This window comes from Mastigoproctus giganteus, chromosome 5 (assembly GCF_048544385.1).
Source record: "Mastigoproctus giganteus isolate SK-2022 chromosome 5, ASM4854438v1, whole genome shotgun sequence".
Lineage (NCBI taxonomy): Eukaryota > Metazoa > Arthropoda > Arachnida > Uropygi > Thelyphonidae > Mastigoproctus > Mastigoproctus giganteus.
Window position 1 is genome coordinate 156,592,717 of NC_143579.1, and position 19,745 is coordinate 156,612,461.

Below are 19,745 nucleotides of genomic sequence, written 5' to 3' on the forward strand. Positions count from 1 at the left end.
TTGTATATTGTTCCCCACCCTGCTTCCATTGTGGTAAGGTTCGCAAAAGAAATTCGTAGATTAAACGTAGTTTTAATGCGGTATTGTTTGCTTTAGACATCTACGTAAGAAAAGAAAATCGAAGGCACCTGAAATGTAACACATTGGTACATTAACTAACTTGCTTGTTTTCCCCTTCGCCTTAGGTACTGCAGAAAAGGAAGTTGACCATGTAATGACAGATGACGAAATAACTGCAAATGCCATTTTGCTGTTTCTAGCGGGGTACGTATTTGTTGTTGTTCTCCGATGCTTAACCCCCATTATATCTTTGCGTTGTTGTCTGTTTTCCGTGGAAACGAGATTTTTTGCACATCGACTAATGTGATCGTAGTGCGCCTGTTAATATGGCTCCTTTATTGATTTGATTGAGGATTTTTTAATATTAACTTAATAAATGATCTCGTCATTTAAATTACTTCACACCATCAGGCATCTCTCATATTGTGGACTTTACTTCGCAACTCGGTCGTCATCATTGCAACACCAGGGTACCTGCTCACCCACTGATGAGGAGCCAATAAGCTCCGAAACGGTGCCTTACGGGTGATGGTATCCGCTGAGAATAAATAACAATAGTCTTCTCCTATGGCGAAGTGTTACTTATTCGAGATAGTGCAGTATCATGGCAACTCGTTGTGAAGGTATTCACAATATGAGATGTACTTAAAGGTACAAAAGGTACCTCTTCTTAAAGGTAAGGAATTTATTTCTGAATTTTATTAATTTCAGATATGAGACGACCAGCACAGCTCTCGCATTTACTACACACTTCTTGGTAAATCATCCCGATGTACAGGAAAAGATTCGAAATGAAGTCATGGAGGTTGCAAAAGATCAGGTAATTAATTAAACTTATTGAATTGCATTGTATGTTTCAAATAGAAAATATATATTTCGCTATGAGGCACTGTTTATAAAATAACTTGAGAGATCTCACGTGTTATCTCTCAAAGTAAATAACTATGAGCTTAAAGTTTAAAAGAATTTGTCCAGTGCATCTCTCCAATACGGCAGACCCTGAGGGGTTTAACAATAAAGAAAATAGTCCTGCATACAGTGTAAACTTTCAAAAGTAACACTGATCCATGCAGGGAAATTGAGGACTCTTCAAACAGATAGGATTAATTCCATGTCAGTTTTATATTTGTTCTTTTCATTCAGTAACGATATTATCGGCAGTTTCAGTTTCTTTGTCTGCTTTGCCACGTCTCAACTGGACCATTTTGGGTAAATTGTAAAGTGCAATGAAATTTGTTTGAATTTCTTAATGTTGACACCTTGCAGAAAAATGGATAAATTTGATTCGTTATAAGAGACAAGATGGGGATTCTGTCCTTATAGACAGTGAGCCTAGTTGAAGTAGAGAAACGGTAAGTCAAAAATGAAAATGGCGCACAAATGTCTGCCTTTTGGTTTTACAAATATTGATGTGTAAGAGAGACCACAATATCTTGCACAACTTCTATTTAAGTTTACACTTTTCCTGTAAGAAGTGTTCCTCTTGTTATCAAGGACAGGCCATGCTGAAAAAGTACTACTAGCTGATGAGCTTTGCACAATGTCTTTGGAGCCAAATTGGTTGACGAGGCTCTCATCGCATACTGCATCGTCTCATGCATGATAGGAGGTAGTACGTGATGCAACATTTCAAAACTTGTGGCTTTTTTTTCCTAGCGTTTCCTCATACATGTGAAGAAAATACTCCAGTCACTTGTGTCTTAATGTCATAGGAAGGATTAATATTTAGGGAGGATAGGGCATAATAGATGGGGTGGTGTGCCATGCTTCTCATCAAAAGCAGCACGAATGCCACAAAACATTTTCTCAAACCAGAACTTACACACGAAGCATTCATGGTCAGCACTTCTCAATGTGGGCCTTTTCTTGGAGGAAAAATATCCGAGTTTGGATCCCGTCAATGATGTAAGAAATTGTTATTGGGTTTTTCATAATGTGGCTGAGTTCGTTGGTCTTAGGCAAGGGTTGCATTGTTTTTCTCCTGTAACTCAAAGTTTTCATTCAGCAAATAAACTGGATACAACTGCAGACCCAATATACTGAGTCCTCATAGCCTTAGTTGCTTTTGTGCAGAGACTGACAGTTTAATGAACTACACTTCTGCCAACTGGGCAGTTGGAAAGGAATGTGTTACAATTATGGAATATCTTTAAAGCGAATTGTCGTGGAAATCATGATTGCATAAAAACCGTTAAGAAAATATAGCACAAGGAGGATACTGAGCAGTAGCGTACCTAGGGGGGTGTGCAGGGAGAGCAAATTCTCCCCCCCCTGCAACATTTTTGCCTTAAATGGCGTCTATAGAAGGGTGCGCAACTTCTTGACAGGGAAATAAACCATATCGCAAACACAGTAACAGCGCCGCATATTTTGTCACCTATGCTTCCCCTCAAGGAAAAATCTGGGTATTACACTGATACTGAGATGGGTGAATATGAAGCCAGCCAGTTTGATAGAACAAAAATAATGGCAAGAAAACGGTACAGGGAAATTAAGTTTCTTAGATAATTCAGCTGATGTTGGTGACAAATTGAACAGGTACTTCAGTCTTTTGAAAGTTCTTTCCTACTGGGGAGACACTGCACAACTAACCCTGAGCAGTATGAAATTGGTGATCTTGGAATTACAGAAGTTCGTTTATTAGATAACTTTCAAGCCCAAAAGCAATTAATTACATCTCAGAGTTTGATGGCATGTACCCAGTAAACTTGAAGAAGGTGACAAAATGGTGCATTCAACCATTAAGGTTGATTGCGAGGATAATATCCTCACAATCAAAGTTTTCAGAAGTGCCAATGTGTCACCAATACACAAAGGCAGTTGAAGAATAAAATGGGTGAACTGTAGACTGGTCAGTCTGATTTCAGTAGTAGAGAAAATTATTGGGGCACTGAAGGAGTGTTATGTAGAGCAGAGACATTTAGATAAAAATGGAATTCTGAAGGAAACACAACTCGGTTTTGTAAGGGGAAAATCGAGTTTAACTAGCCTGGTTCACTATTTTGACGATAATTATTTAAATTATAACAAAACATTTCACTATGTTCTGTACAAAAGGTTACAGTATAAGTTGGAATGTGTTAGGATTATCGATATCATTCTTAATTGATGGCAGCGTGATTAATGGTTACTCTTCGGGTTGGACGAATGTCAGAAGTATAGTTTCCAGGGGTTAGTACTGAGTTCCCTGTTTCCAGTGAACTCAGTACGGGGGTTTTCCAGCATTTCTTAAATGACGATGAAAGATTTGAGATTGTGACATCAAATTACAATGTCGAAAATTATCAATGATCATTACCAAGCGTTTTTACTTCACAATGACTTAGATCGGCCCCACTAATGGTCAGAAAAATGGTAGCTATGTGTCAGTGCAGTAAAATTCAATGTTATTTACCTGGTGGAGTTGAATTAAGAACAGAGGAAGAAAAGGATTTGATGTTTTTTTGCGGATTGTGATATTGGTAGATATGAAGTTTGCCAAGCAGCATAAACGGGGGAATGAAGGAAATTGTCCAACTTAGAGGTCAGGACCTCTAAGTTGGACAGAGAAGGCCAACTGTAGGTGATTGCCTCGGCAGTCGAACAGAGGAACAACTCATCCTTTGTGAGTTACGAGATCCTAAAGGAAGAGATATTGAACAGAGAACTCAGCGCACTCCTGTCAAAGCAGCTTTGTTTGTATTCAGCCTGTGTTCTATTTTTATTTATTTTATGTTTTAATAATCTTGCACAAACAAGGGATGTCCAGTTCGTGAAGGTCAGGATAACGTGTTGTACTCAACGTGTTATGATTGCAATACCTAATACAGAATGAAAAACAGCAAAAAGTAACAATGGAAATTGCAAATCGCCAATTTTCACTATTTACGATTTAAGGTGAGTGCTTTCAATTTAGACCATGAACTGATCACAGCACTCCCGCCACCACTAATAACATACGTGTTCGTATTAGTATTTTCACTACCAAAAGGATGCACGGAAGTAAGCTTATGCATCAGAAAAAAAAAAAAAAATCATGTCCCTCCACTTGTTCACTTCTTTCAAACATTACTTAGGTAAACTTCCAGACTCCAAAAGAGTAGGCGAGAATTGATTTCAATAGCTAATCACAGGTTTAACTAATGAAACATTTTTAGGCATTTAGTGTACTGTTTTCCTCCTCAGTTTAAATGTAGTCTCTCTCTCTCTCTCTCTCTCTCTCTCTCTGGGGGGAATAAGTATAAAGATGATTTCGGCATTTACTTTATTCATCCAGATTTAAAATGAGGAAACAATACACTAAATATCAAATGTTTCATTAGTCAAGCCTGTGATTAGCTATTGAAATCAATGTGTGAGAGAGAGAGATTGTAGGTGGCGTAGTCGCACTTGTGTAGTCCTCTCAATAAATTTAGACATTAAACTTGAAATGCCAATGTCATTAATCAATATTAGTAACAGTAAGAGGAAGGAGCATCTGCTCCTGTGGGATTCCGCTGATAACACCAATCTTAAGAATGGTGGTCTTTATAATTACTGTTTTAAATCTTAATCTCGAAACAAGCAACAGATGATGATCATTTCCTTCTTCCAACTACCTAAATATTGATAAATAAGTTTATGCAGCGATTGGAAAAAGGACGTAGTTCCGTGGGGGATTTTTGTGCCTTTTTTCACAACGTGACTGAGTCAGTCAGTCTCACGGGAGGGTAGCATGGTTTTTCGTGCAGCAAACAGAACATCGACCACAGAACACACGCAATTTTCAGTATATACGAAGCAATATGGCCTTAGTCGCTGATGATGCTCCCGAAATAACAACATAGTCCCATTTTAATATGAAATATTGGTAAATATATTCCTAACTGTTAATTTCCATTAATATTAATAATATGATAGAAGGAAGCAAATCTTGTACAACACCACAAAAAAAAAAAAAAAAAAAAAAAAAAACGCGCGCAACAGCACTTCATTTGCCCTTTTATGCCAACAATTTGTACAAACCTTCCATAAATGTATTTAAACTTCCACATAGGATTGTGGAGGTAAATAGTTTATTCCAACAATCCATTACTTTCTGGCTGAATGCAAATTTCCGTACATCTGTTTCTGCAGTTATCCTTCTTTTAAATTTATGCCGCCGTGCGTATCTCTGAGAAAGCGTAAAAATACCATCAGCATTATTAACCCTTTTAAAACCTTATGAACTTCAATTAGGTCACATAGTTTCCAGAGATTACAGATCTCTATTCTTTCCAGGTAAGAATATCCTTTTGTGATCCCCAACTAATTTTGTTGATTTTCTCTGCACCCTTTCCAGTAGATCTAGGTCCTTCCTAAAATGAGGTTTTCAAACCTATATGCAGTATTTCAGCAAGACAGAAGTTTAACTATTATCTCATATAATGGGTCAATCACCTCTTTGTCCCTGCTTGCAACATTCCTGTATATTATTTGCAGAAGAATCCGGTTAGTTGTTATAACAGCCTGTTTGCACTGTTTAGAGAATTTCATGCCAGCTTCTACGATTATCTCTAGATCTTTTCCTTATCCTTACTGCTTTGAATTTGGTGCAGGTTTGGTGAGGTATGTTATTCTGAATTAGTGTTATCCAAACGGAGTACTTTGCTTTTAAAAATGCTGAAGTTCAGTTGCCACTTTTCACCCTATCCATTGACCTTATCTAGAACTTCTTTAAGTAGCCTTACCCTGATTAGTGTCATTTATCACCCTGGAATAAGAGCAACACTTGTGTTGCTCTTATTCCAGAACTTCCCCTACTCGAACAAAAAGCCCAAAAATTAAGTTTCTTGCATCATTGAGGGAATTGGTAACAGAGCCTTTTCCTACCGGTGTGTAGAGGATGATGGTTCTAACTACTGTGCTACTAGCGCAAACTAGCAAAATATGAATGTGCAACACTACATAGAACGGCTTTGCTGGATACAGTAAGGTATATAAAACACTTGGTAGGTTTGTCATTGTCTGGCTTTGAACCGACCTAACTTACGAATAAAAAAAAAAAACACGTCGGCATTGTTTTGCACCAAGTTTTGTCCTACATGATGACCGTGCACCCAAATGGAACTGGACTCTTTCAACAAGACAACGCCCCGTGTCGCAAGGCCGCATTCAGGAACAGTTCAAGGATCATGTCCAAGCAATTTGTGGGCTTCCCTGGCTGCCAAATTTCCCCTGCCGTCAACCCCATGAAACATTTGTGGGATGAGGGTGGAACCCAACATTCGCTGGCCTACTCCAGAGCCTCGGTCCTTTGCTGAATTTCGGGACGTCGTTCCGCCCTTCTGGTCCAAGGTATGTGAGGACACTTTCCGTGGCCTCATGAAGTTGATTTCACTCCGGATACAAGTGGTTATCACAGCGAAAGTCAGGCTAACACACAGTTAGGTAGGTGGTCGTAATGTTTTGGCCATTGGGTGTCTGTATTACATTTCTGAAACACTATAATACTAACTACAAACCCACAGACAGAATAACACAAAATTTTCAAAAGTGCGCTCTCTCTCTCTCTGTTCTAAATACATTGCAGTTACTTCCACAGGTTATAATTATGGTTACTTATTTTCATTGCAGAAGGTACTCGATTATGATGCTGTTCACAAGATGAGGTACTTGGATCAGGTTTTTACAGAATCTCTGCGAATGTACCCGCCAGTTTACTTGTAAGTTCATCATTGCTTGTAAATTTAAAAGCAATTTAGTTTTTATCTTACATCTTTTCGGTTTGCTAATTTGATTAAAAAGACCAAATCAACTAAATTCGATAATGCATCGTTTGAAAACAAATGTATTTAAAAATTGTTTCTTAGTCTGTTTTCATAAATTTGGCATTCCTTTTGAATGTCTACTGTATTCTATGTTTTTCCAGTTTTTAGAGGAATTTTTAATCTAAGATCGCTTGTAATCGAGGGTTAGCCAACTGAAGTATTTCGACCATTTTTTTTCGTTTCTTTTTTTTTTGTTGGTAAAATTCCTCGATTCTGTTTAATATTCCCTACTAGGTTTGTGAACAGAGAAGCAGCAGCAGATGTTCAATACGGCAATATAAAAATCAAGAAGGGAATAACAGTTCAGGCACCCGTGTATTTGTTGCATCATGACCCAGAATTCTGGGAGGATCCTGAAAAGTTTTATCCTGACAGGTAAGTTATTTACAACATGTTAAATGCAAATAAAACTAGTCTAATAACTCTGCAGTTCATTTTCATCGACAGTTTTTTTTTGACGCGTTTCGAGAAATTTTTCTCGACCATCTTGACTTCAGAGTGATTTCCAGTGGTCACTCGTGTGGACAGGTCTGAGTTTGAATACCATCACACTGTTCCATAAACATACTCAAATCGAGCATATGTTTATATAAACTTCTCATTGTTAAGGGTTCTCAATCGATTCTAAGAGAATATTTCACATTATGACACGCCCTGTATATACCATACAGGCGGGGAAGGTAATGGTAAACTATGACATCAAGCCTGTACAATCTCCTTAGGACAATCTGGATGTTTTGCACCCCGATACCCAGGACTTCTGCCAAACAATATCGCACCAGAAGAAGATGGGTTTCTGTTGTAAGCAGATTGTGCTCACAATATGGTAAATGACAAACTAACTAGGACTGATTTTTCATCACAAATAGTCGTCATAGCAAACGGGTTCAAAAAATCACTCAAAATTATTGATACTAACAGGAATTGTGCGAGTTCGGGCAAATCCGTGATAACACAACCCCTACTTAGAAAAGTTGAATTCGATAAGTCCTTCGAGAATAGGGCACCACCAGAACAAATTATACTGAAACTGAACTCTATAAAGGACAACACGTCCGTGAGGCTGGCTTATTAGTTATGAAAACAAACACAGACCACAATATGAAAGTAGCAATTTAGCGCAATGAACACTAGAAGTTCCGTTGTTGGTGAATAACGTAGATGAATAACCATTTTTGGCGGATAACGCAGATGAATTGATCTATTGCGTCGACTTCATCTGTGTTATTTACCAAAAACAGAAGTGCTAGTGTATCTGATTTCCCAGCCTTTATTTTACATCGGGTCATAGTAAACCAGTTCCGATGGGTTTCCAGTGTTCACTTTATTAGGTGATCTACTAACTATGTGTAGAAGAAGGTGCTGTTATCTGGAACATAGCAACGATTCATGTTTCCATGGCCTTCAGTAACTTCCAGTGTAATGTTCTGGTAGTATGGTGACTCCTGTACGGACAGTGGCTAGCATTTCTGCTGTTAGTAGTTCCCGATGCTGAATTGACTGGATAGAATTCTGTCTCGTCTCATACATTCTCTAATGGATTGATATCCATTGACTGTGGTGGCGGTGCCAGCTGAGTATACTGCTGTTGATAAGACCTGTAAAGAATATTTAAGGAGATCTTAACAAACGACGAACGGATTATGACTAATTCCGGACAGTTTTCTATTATTAAGACCTTGCAGTTTAATGTCCAGTGATCAAAGGCCGACCCTCATCATTTTATAAAGATTATAGAAAAGTCTTTTGACATATTGCTGGTTCAGAAGCCGTACTCTTATTTTATTTATTTTTTACTTTTTTGGGCAAAATGCATGGCTGTCCAAGTACATTCAATCTGGTGAGGAGCCTTACTCGGCTATCATGGTAAGTAATGTATCTTTTTTGGTGGCAATGAAAACATGTGTCCTTCCAGTATGCTTAATACTGTGAAGTGATTTGTCCTACAGACCGCGTGTACTTGGTATCACTTTATTGTAAGTTTCATGATTACATAGAGCCCTACATCAAATATCTAGAAAGGGTACGTAGAGTAGAGCTCTAAACCAGTGGTGGGTGGAATGGATTCGAAAACTGATTCTACGCTCTGGAGCGGTGGCGGAGGCTATCTTCTTGAGTTTGACTTCCTCGTGGTGGTAAACGATCCTGAACAGTTACCAACTTACAGAGAATTGACAATCTTGCGTAGAATTTTTTCGTGTCCGAAAAAAATTACCTGGCCAGTTGATGTCCAACTCCATGCAATCTGTCTTAGGAAAAAACATATGCCAAACTCATTGCTAAATCCAAATTTGCACGTGGAAGAAATTTGTTCATGTCGGTAATCAAACTCCCTGAAATTTTGTTTACAAAATTGCTAGAAACGAGCTACATGCAGATATTATCTATAACACTTTTATAAGTAGTAACACAATCTTTTTCTTGGACAGATACTATAAATTTAATTCTGGATGCTCTCTGCTTACCTGATGATCCCCTTTTAGATTTCTCTTGACATAAAGATATTCGATTATTTAATCTTAATTACTTTACTTCCTCAGTTGCTGTTCCTTTTATCTTCTGCAATCTCCAGGATTAAATCTAATCGATGTCCTGGCGAAGAGCTTATTGAAGGGAAGTTCTTAATAAAACGTCACTCCTGCCGTCCAAATGTTCTTCTAAATTTATATAATAAATATCTACAATGGTTTGTTTTCCCAAATTCCTGGAAAATATGCCATCCTATTCTAGTAATCAATATGGTTTTCGGTCTGTAGTTGGTGCTGAAGATGCCCTTGTTGCTCTTCTGAATTTCATTAATGAATTGGCTTCTAAATACGTCCTGGCAATTTTTATCGATTTCAAGGGCGCCTTTCTCTCTTTGGTAGGAGAGCGCCTTCGAACGTATTAGAACTCTGAACTGCCGTGCTACAATCTTATTAGGAATTATTTTTTTCTATAGATCTGTTAAGGTTACATTAAATTTTCACACAGTTTCTCGGGAAATTTTACATAAATATCCGCAAGTGTCTATTCTTGGACCTCTGTTTTGGAATCTTGTTGTCAACCAATGGTTGCTAAAGGTTTCCTCAAATTATTCATCAATTGCATATGCGATGATTTAGTTCTTCTTTTTTATGGAAATTCTCGCCATTCATTCAAAAGCGCGAATTTTGTTCTTGAACAACTTTCTGATTGGTCAATGCTTAATAAACTTACTATTTCTCACGGCGAAAGTTGTATGATGGTCTTCAAAGGCACCTTTTCGCCACCTCTTCCTCCTGTTATAAAAATTAATGGTAAATCTCACCCTTTTGTAACTATTTGTTTAAGGTTGTATAATTTTTCTGTATAATTCCCTTTCTTGCAAACAGTTGAGCGGTTAAGTATTTCTGGTTTTCTATCTGTAAATGATTCTCCCATTTTTAAAGAAAATCTAACTCTAAACAATTTCCTTCAAATTGAATTCTTAATTTAACTCGAAATGGTTCCTTTCATGTTTACCTTTTGTTTTTCTACCTACAGGCCTGTCCTCTGACATCCATAGCGAAATACTGCAGCTGAGTTGAACTGACGCTCCGGGTGCGGCCATTCATCAGACACTTATATATACTATACCAACTTACTCTTCTGTACGTGAGGAGTCGTATATCGATGTTACCATCTGCTCTGATGGGATAGCTTCTGACATACAGAATTGGAATATACATGATGCATGTACCACGAATGATCGATGTTTAACTTTTGATTAAAAGTAGAGGGTCAGTCCAGAACATAAGAGACCCTTTCAATTAAGAGGATGAACTGAGAAAACTTCGATGAAGTTCGAAGTGATGTTTGGCAATCTTATAGTGCAATCAATAAAGTAGTGGTTAAGTTAATTGATATGCTAAGAACTGCCTGTGAAAATTCTATTAAGAAAAACATTTCCGCGTCCTTATATACACTGAGTGATCAGTGAATTATGACCACCCCTATGAAAACGGAATGCGACCCGTTGACCACGTAAGGTACGAGAGTGCGCAGCATATCACAGATAAGGTGTCAGTGGTTCAGTAGGTAGTAAAATTCCGAGCGTGATGAGTAAAAGGAAGGATTTATCGGACTGTGTAAAGTGTATTCGTGTCTAACGGCACCAGGGGTTTCCTCCAACTCCGCGTTGCTTTCATTGTGGGTGTAACAGTTCACTGGAAAGGTCAGAGATTTAAGTGTATGGATATTGTATGAGTGTAGTGTTGTGTATCGTTGTTCTTCTGGCCATTTAGGCTCTAGACCCCTGTTGGGGCACAACGTTGTTCACACTTGGCCTCGTGGAGGCAGACCAGGTATGCAGTAGTTTGAAATTTTTACTCTGGCAGGCTCTCTGCCACCTAGTTTCCTGGGATTTCAGTGGCTAGGGCCTTAATAAAAAAAAAATGAAAAAAAATCATCGTAGGGATAAATAATAGGTTTTGTAAGGCCTAGAAGTTTGTATAGTTAGTTCAGTTTAGATAGTGTTAGTGTGGGACATGTGCTGGCATATAGATAGTGGGGGGAGACTGAAGGCGGGGGGGGTGAAAGGCAGAAGTATGGGGACGATAGAGAAGGCGTCCCTAGATTGTCAGTAAGGCAGTCCCATGCCTCACCAGGAGAACGGAAGGCGGAAGGGGAGGGAAGTGACAGCAGAAAGTATCTCCTCCCACCCCTCCGCCAGGAGGAGGGCAAAGATAGGACCACACAAGGGAGTGCGGTCAGGAAGGCCAATTTGGCCATACAGAAACGCTGCTTCACTCTTTTGCCACCACGTTGTTCCTATCCAGGTCACCATAATTTGGAAGTCACTCATGGGACCAGATTCCTGTCCAGTGTGGTCAAGGCCATATAAACTTTTGTTGCACTTGAGGTGCGGTCTCATCCATTTTTAGATGGAGTCATCTTCATTTGTATGGGCGTATTATGGTAGGTGAGGCCTGGGAGTTTCTTTTTCCTAATGCTGGTGCCCCCCCATCTGGTTGTCACTCGAGAGTGGGTGGAGGTCAGAACTCTATTGTTCAGAGAAAGTTCAGTGAGGGTCAGTCTTGTGGTCGCTCGTGGGACCTTTTTCTTTCAGTTCATTAGTGTTTTGTCAACGGCACTTTAATCTTTGAGTTTGTAGTTCTGATTTGTAGTTTGTGGTTCCCTGCTTCATCAGGTAGCAGCTTATGTGTCAGCTTCATGATTCTATCCCCTTTACTCGACTGTGTCCGTCCGTGAGCTGGTAGCACGTTTTGCGTGTTGTTTTATGGGACGCTCGCTGTCTTCTTCTTGCAAATAGTTCTTGTGCATATTTGCTGAAGGCTTTGTATTCATCCACGGGTTCAATCAGTTGGTATTCCCGGTTTTTAGGCAAGTACATACTTTGCGTAATAAGTAAACATCTTAGGTCTTCGTATAATGTGCATTCGTACATCAAGTGTTTCCATGATTCTTCTTCGTCGCAGGTGCATGCCCCATCTTCAATTATCCCAAGCGCTGTAAGTTTGGCCTTCATCGATCCGTGCCCCGTCAGCAAAGAAGGTTGCATTTAGCCCTGGGGAAAACAAGGGGGGCGAATTGGGATACATTCTGTCTACGTGCGGTATGAATTTTTTCGTTACTTCTCTCTTTGTAGATGCGGCCCAACGGTTCTGCCACACCTGCTGTAAATGCGTCAGCAGTCGCTTCTTTTCTGTATTGCAAACGGCTATAGTGCGCCTCATTAATTGGTAACAAGATAGTTATTCACTTTTCACTTCTATTAATCGCAGAAAAAGAAAGAAAAATCAATTTAAGAAATCAATGTAACGCGCCCGAAACTTGTTTAATATGTGCACAAAAATGAATATGTAAACTCTTATGTCGTCTGCTGTTTTTATAATTTTATTCAAAAATTAAGTTCAAAAATTCATAATTTATTCAAGCATTTTTATTTTGTTACACATCTGTTAGCGCATTTTCAGTGGACGACACTAATTTTATTAAAATCATATTTCAGTTATTCGTGATGCTATATGCTTTTTATACCATCATATTAATTGAGTGTATTGCTTTATTCTTTTAGATTCTCTCCAGAGAATAAGTCGAAACTGAATCCTGTGATGTTGCAACCATTTGGATTTGGACCAAGAAACTGCCTCGGAATGAGGTTCGCCCAGATGGAAGCGAAGCTTGCGATAGCAATGGTGCTTCAGAAGTATCGTTTGATTGCGTGCGAGGAAACAGAAAAGGTAAAAACTTGTAAAATCGGAGTAATTTATGGAACTTCAATATACAATTGTTTTTAGTGTAAATAAGGAAACCAGAACGAAATGAAAATCAGTAAACAAAAAATTGATTATTAAATGCAACCTCAGAATGAACGGTTTGGAAAAGTGTTATTTAAAAGATGATTTTTCTTCAAAAAATGTTTTTCGTGTATTGAGGGACTGGGGGGGGGAAGAATATTGAGATAAACGTACGTATCTCTAATACCAAATATTAGACCGATCATAATTATCCTAATTTGATAATATCTCATTTAATGTACTTAAGTTAATTTGTTAAATTTATTTTACAGGACGAAGTTGAGCTTAATGTCTCATCGTTAACTTTAACACCCAAAAACGGAGTTGTTCTCAAAGCGGAAGAGATCTGAAGAGATGTTACCAAGACAAATCGGCTGTTTATTGTTTATCAGAGATAATTCTTGATATTCTTAGAAAACTATGCATTTTACAACCATAACGAAATTTATAGAAATTATATTTGTTGGTTTTAACTGTACATTTTTATCTGTATTACTTTATTTTATAAATAAAGTATCTAAAGTAGACCGGAAGAGTTTGGCGACTCTTCCGGTCTACTTCATAGAATATAATATAAAATAGAATTGAACGATTTTATTCCAACAATAAAATACAACAAACAAATTTTTAAACACAGATTTTTAAGACAAATTCGTGGTGATGATGATATAACTCCAAAAGCAAATTTATAGAATCGCCCTCAAATTTCCTGAAAAACAAAAAAATTAGATTAGGTATAACGAAAGGGCATTTTACTATGTTTGTGTGATACAGTATAATGCAGTGAGCTCGCGAAATGAGGAGTAGCTAACTCCTTACATGCCATTTTCAGTCCAGACCCACGAGTCATGCAGTTTGACTGATAATGTTAAATGTTGGCACAGTGGTTTGGTCCGCTAGTTATCATCCATAGATGACAACTAGCAAAATGCATATAAATTATCAGGCGATACAGAAGCCTATGGCAGATATAAGTTAGTTTGTAATCAAGTCACAAAGGAGGTTAGGCAGGAAAATGCAGAAATCTTTGGCAAAGGATGCTAAGAAAAACAGCAAGGATTTCTTTACTTATATAAACTATAAAAGGAAGGGGGATGAATCAGATTGGTCCACTACACATTGTTGGTTCAACTGTTTGAAAATGCCAGAAGGTTATCAAATTGTAGCAGTGTGCTTAATGATTTTGTAATAACTGAGAGCAAAGTGGAGGAAAAATTGTTGAAGTTAAACATAAAGGCACCTGGGGTGGATGGGATCTATCCAGTTATATTAAAGGAGGCGGAAAAGCAACTAAGCAAACCCTTAGCCATAATTATGAGAGCATTCTTGGACTCGGGGGATGTCCCCACGGACTGGAGATGTGCAAATGTATCCCCAATTCACAAAGGAGGATCGAAGGGTGACACGAGTAATTACAGACCAGTTAGTTTAACTTCTGTTCCGGGTAATATAATGGAGTCACTGGTTAAAGATGCATTGCAGGATCATCTAGACAAGACTGCAGCAATAATTCAGACACAGCATGGGTTTGTTAAGGGAAAGTCTGGTCTGACAAATTTGATAGGATATTATGATGTGGTTACAAAGGAACTGGATGCAAAAAATAATTTTGATATCATATATTTGGATTTCAGGAAAGCTTTTGACACTGTTGCGCATGGAAGACTATTGTACAAATTGGAGCAGAATGGTATTAAGGGTAAGTTGCTACAGTGGATAAAGGATGGTTAAGTGGGAGAAGACAGAGGGTGGTAATCAATGAGTGCTGCTCTTCGTTGACTTATGTTATTAGTGGAGTCCCACAGGGTTCAGTGTTGGGTCCATTGTTGTTTTGTATATTTATCAATGATATTGTTGAAGGTATATCAGGCTTAGTGTCGAAGTTTGCAGATGATACAAAGGTTGGCAGGGTTGTTAATAACAGTGATGGCAGTGTGCTACTGCAACAGGATATAGAAAATTTGGGAAGATGGGCTGAGAAGTGGCAACTGAAGTTTAACATTGACAAATGCAAAGTACTGTGTATGGGTAGAAGTAACCCCAGAGGAACATACCAACTGTGTGGTATTGCACTTAGCGTGGTAGAAAATGAAAAAGACCTGGAAGTAATTGTGCAGTCAGATAAGTTTTCTGAGCAATGCAGACAGGCTGCCCGGAGGTCATGGGGTTTTGTCAATGATATACAGGAATTTTGCTAGCAGGGAAAAGGAGGTGATTGTCCATCTGTATAAGGCAATGGTCATGCCACGCCTTGTGTACTGCGTACAGGTCTGGAAGCCTCATTTTAGGAAGGATGTAGATTTGCTTGAGCGAGTACAGAAAAGGGCAACAAGATTAGTGAGAGGAATGAAGGGATCCTCTTACGTTCTGCAAATTGCAGCAGCTGGAGAATAGGCACCTGCGAATTGATCTTATTGAGGTGTATAAGGCCTTGAATGGATTGAACACGCTGAGTTGTGATGGGATTCTTCCACTTGTTCAGATTATGAACCTAAGGCGGAATAAATTCTAATTGAAGAAAGATACTGTAGAATAGATGTGCGGAAACTTGCCTTTAGCCAGCGGTGGTTAATTGCTGGAACAAACTTCCATCTGTCGTTGTGGAAGTTGATAGGTTAAATAAATTTAGAGAGGAACTGGACAAACATTTAGAGAGAATGGTTGTGTGAATTCTTTTTTTTTTTTTTGGCTGATGCTACATAAGCTCATATGCTTCCTTTCTTGCATCACATGTTGTTATTTTTATTTTGATGCAAGGGCTACTTGGGCCACATTGCACCTATCACCGTTATGAATGTTACATATGCATGGTGACTGTAATGGCATTGCTCAAAGACGATCATATAATTCTATGTTTTTCGTAAAGTGAAAGAATTCCAGCAGATTAGCCTCGTTACCTATGATGCGGCAGAGTGTCAAGGGTTCTTTAAGGTTTGGCAGAAAGCTAAAAGAGACTTGGTGGACAGTGGTGTATAAAGTACACTCAAGAATATGCTTCATTGTAAGTGGGCAGTTGCACTGTGTGCATTGTGGAGGATCATTTGCACCTCCAGCACGCACGCTCTACAGGTCCTTGCCGGTGTACTGCCCCTAGACCTTGAGGTGGCCCATGTGGGGATGCTGTATCAGCTCAGCAGAGGAAAGTCTACCACCTTTATTGATTTTACCACGGATCCTGCTAACACCTATTCCAGTGAAAAAAAAAGCAGACTTCTAACCTACTTACAACAGACCCGGTAAGCTAGATGGTCTGAATCCACCGAAGGGGCCATCACCCGCAAATTTATACCGGACATATGCAAAGTATATCCCAAATCACCATCCTTGTTCTCCCCAGGCCTTCTAACCACGTACCTCCCTAACAGGGCATTGTGCCTTTCGCAGCAAACTGAACCTTCTTGGACTTTCCGACAGCTCCCTTTGCACTTGTGGTGCCCAGGGAACCTGGGACCACTTGATGCATGATGACCTCGTGCATAAAGTCTCTCATCACACAAATTCATTTCATCCCGAGAGACCAGGAGCAACATTTCCTGGAAGACCACCATACCTATACAGCCTTTTCTAACTTTGCTCAGGGCCTCTTCACGAGGCGGGAAACCCTACCACAACCTCAGAATCAGACCCAACCAGACAATGAAACGGCCTAATCAGCCATGTGTCAAGATCACTACTTGCTTCAGCATACTGCAATCCCCGTGAAGACCTGCACAATAATTGTGCCTTTACAATGCAGCCTCAATATAACCCCGATCTACCCTGACTGCCGCTCCGGCTTTGCCCCCACCAAGTTGACTCACCACTAAAATGACTCCACTATCTGGATGGGACTTCTTCGTCCCAGGATTGACACTACTCGGATTTGATCCTCTCGGATTGACTCTACGAAATATATCTTCATGCAGCTCACTACTGAAATGTCTTCACCACCTGGACAGGACCTGTCTGTCCCAGGATTGCACTACTCGAATTTGACCTTCTCGGACTGGACTCTGCCAACTGACTTCACGCAGCATTGCTGCCAATGCCACGTGGCGATCCTGAACCCGTGCTCCCTTGAACGGCCCTGTTTCTCCCCTATCCTAGCGGGGAGGAGGTGAAGTTTCCCTTGTTTCCTTCTCGTCGCCCCCTTTCCTTCTGGTGGGGCATGGGCCTGCCTCACTGATTTTGCGGTTCTATCTACTCTATCGACCCTATACTTCTGTCTCTCACCCCCACAGCCTTCAGTCTCCCCTCCCCCTCTAGCTTTCCAACTAGCGTTCATCCCATGTCCAAATTATCCTAGCCCTACACCCAAAATTCTTAATTCCACACTGTATAACTTAAAACTCCTTTGGCCTGACCCAATCTCTAGCGCGCACTTTTTTTTTCTTGTCCTAGCCACTGAAGTCCCAGGAAATTAGGTGGCAGGACCTGCCAGAGTATTTATTTAAAAATACTGGTGTACCTGGCCTGCCTCCACGGGGCTAAGTGTGGGCAACGTTGGACCTCAGTAGGGCTCCAGCGGCTAAATGGCCAGATGAACAACGGTACACGACACTACATCCAACAATATCCATAAACTTTTAAATCTCTGGCCTTTACAGTGTTCTGTAACACACGACAATGTAGACTACACGGAGATGGGGGAAACCCTGGTGCCGTTAACCCTAAACACACTTTACACTTGTGAGGAGATAAAGGTGGGTAAGGTGACTGTGGCCAAATCGCGCTCTGGTTAAGATTACTTCCTCCCTCCTGTTTATACGGAAACTGGAGATCCACGGTTGCGGTTCAGGTTTTATTTGGCAGAGTTTATTATGCGTTTGGGCTTGCCATTGAATTCTCCATTGTTCTTTACATATTCTTCGAATGTTACTTTTGTAGTCAAGATACGGAACGTAATACTGTGATAATTCTCTGCTGGATGGATACTTAGCGGCATAGTCCGCACATTCGTTTCCTGGTATCCCAGAATGGCCTGGGATCCAGCAGAAAATGGCCACTCGTTGGAGTTCTTGAAGATGCATCAGTTTGGATTTTATGAGCTTTATTAAAGGATGTGTTTCAGAAGAATTGTTCTGTAAAGCTATAATCGCACTCCGAGAGTCCGTACATATCATGCTTTTATGAATGGCCAGATGGAGGATATTTTCTACTGCAAGTTTGATGGCGTATAATTCAGCTGTATAGCTGCTGCATTCATTGGGAAGTGATACGGAGAAGGTTTTGAGGGAAAACGGCTGATGCACCCACTCCACTCTCAGAATTTGATCCGCAGTGTATATTTTTTAAAAATGCAGATAATTTTGTGTGTGGGCAATATGGAGTTGTATATTAACATTTGCAAGAGTGTTTTCCCAGGTTTAGAAAATAAACTGTCACAGAGTGGTTTAATAGACATCCATGGGGATCCGTACTATTTAAATCTTGAAGAACTTTATCAGGATATATATTCCAAGTTTGCGATAATGCTTGAGCTCTGAGAGCAAAAGGTTGAACTGCCCTAGGTTTATTTCTATAGAATGTTGTGAATTGGGGGTCATTAAGTATCGGCCTAATGGGATGGGTAGATAGACTTTGGATTTTAGTTGTATAGTTAAGAAGTAACATCTTTTTCCTGAGGCTTAGAAGAAGTTCATGAGCATCAATAAAAAGACTTTGAACTGGTGAAGTTCTATAAGTGCCTATAGAAATCCCCAGCGCAGTGTTGAATTTGTGCAAGTCGCGCTAGCACGCTCTCCCTAGCAGAATCATACACCGGTGCATCGTAGTCAAGGTGATATCTGATTAGAGCTCTATACAAATGCAGTAACGTGTACCGATCTACACCCCATGATGTAGAAGAAATGACTGAGTATGTTCATTTTTTTCTGACAAGACGTCTTTAGATGTTTAACGTGCTCTATGAAGTTCAACTTACTATCGAAAGTCAGACCAAGCAGACGAATGCTGTCCACAACTGAGATAGGCTGGTTTGTTAAGTGTACCTCTGGATCTGGATGCATCTTCCGTTTGTTACAAAAGTGAACTACTTTAGATTTTGAAAAGATAGTCGATACCCATTCTGTGCCATCCATAACTGAATATTATTAATTGAAATTTGGAGCTGCCGCTCAATGAAGGTCATGTTTTGCGAACTGCAAGAAAAAGTGAGATCATCGGCATAGAGGTATGAATTCAGTGCTGGGATTTCTTTTAGTCATGTGATTTATTCTTATTGCGAATAAGGTGGCACAGAGCCTTGTGGGACCCCTTCTTGTATATATGTTTGAGAGAGAACTTATCGGTGTCGGACTTGAAACGATCTGTGCTGAAGGAAATTCAATATGAAATATGGTAAGTGGCCTCTCAGGTCAAGGGAATGCAGATCTCTCAGGATACCAAAACACCATGTGGTGTCGAAGGCTTTTTCTACGTCAAGGCATACCATGACGAGATGCTCATTTCGAATGAATGCATTCCTGATGTTTGTTTCCGCTATGACCATGAGATCCAGGGCTGATCGATTTTTCCTGAAACCAAATTGATTGTCAGAAATTATATTTTTAGAGTCGAGAAACCAAGTAAGTCGACGGTGAATTATTTTTTCCAGGGTTTTACTTAAACAGCTGGTGAGAGAAATAGGTCTATAGTTTTCAGGAGTGGAATGATCTTTTCCTGGTTTGGGAATTGCTGT

General features: G+C 39.6%; 1 protein-coding gene across 1 annotated transcript in view; it reads left to right on the forward strand.

Moving 5' to 3' along the window:
* The window catches only part of LOC150085782 (cytochrome P450 3A24-like), a 57,562-nt gene extending 44,125 nt beyond the window's left edge, over positions 1–13,437 (forward strand). Inside the window, exons 9-14 of the mRNA XM_090374690.1 lie at positions 186–264; positions 772–880; positions 6,634–6,722; positions 7,062–7,202; positions 12,865–13,030; positions 13,360–13,437. Of these exons, the coding sequence (XP_090230816.1) occupies positions 186–264; positions 772–880; positions 6,634–6,722; positions 7,062–7,202; positions 12,865–13,030; positions 13,360–13,437 (662 nt within the window). The remainder of the gene's footprint in view (positions 1–185; positions 265–771; positions 881–6,633; positions 6,723–7,061; positions 7,203–12,864; positions 13,031–13,359) is intronic.
* Positions 13,438–19,745: the final 6,308 nt, after the last annotated feature.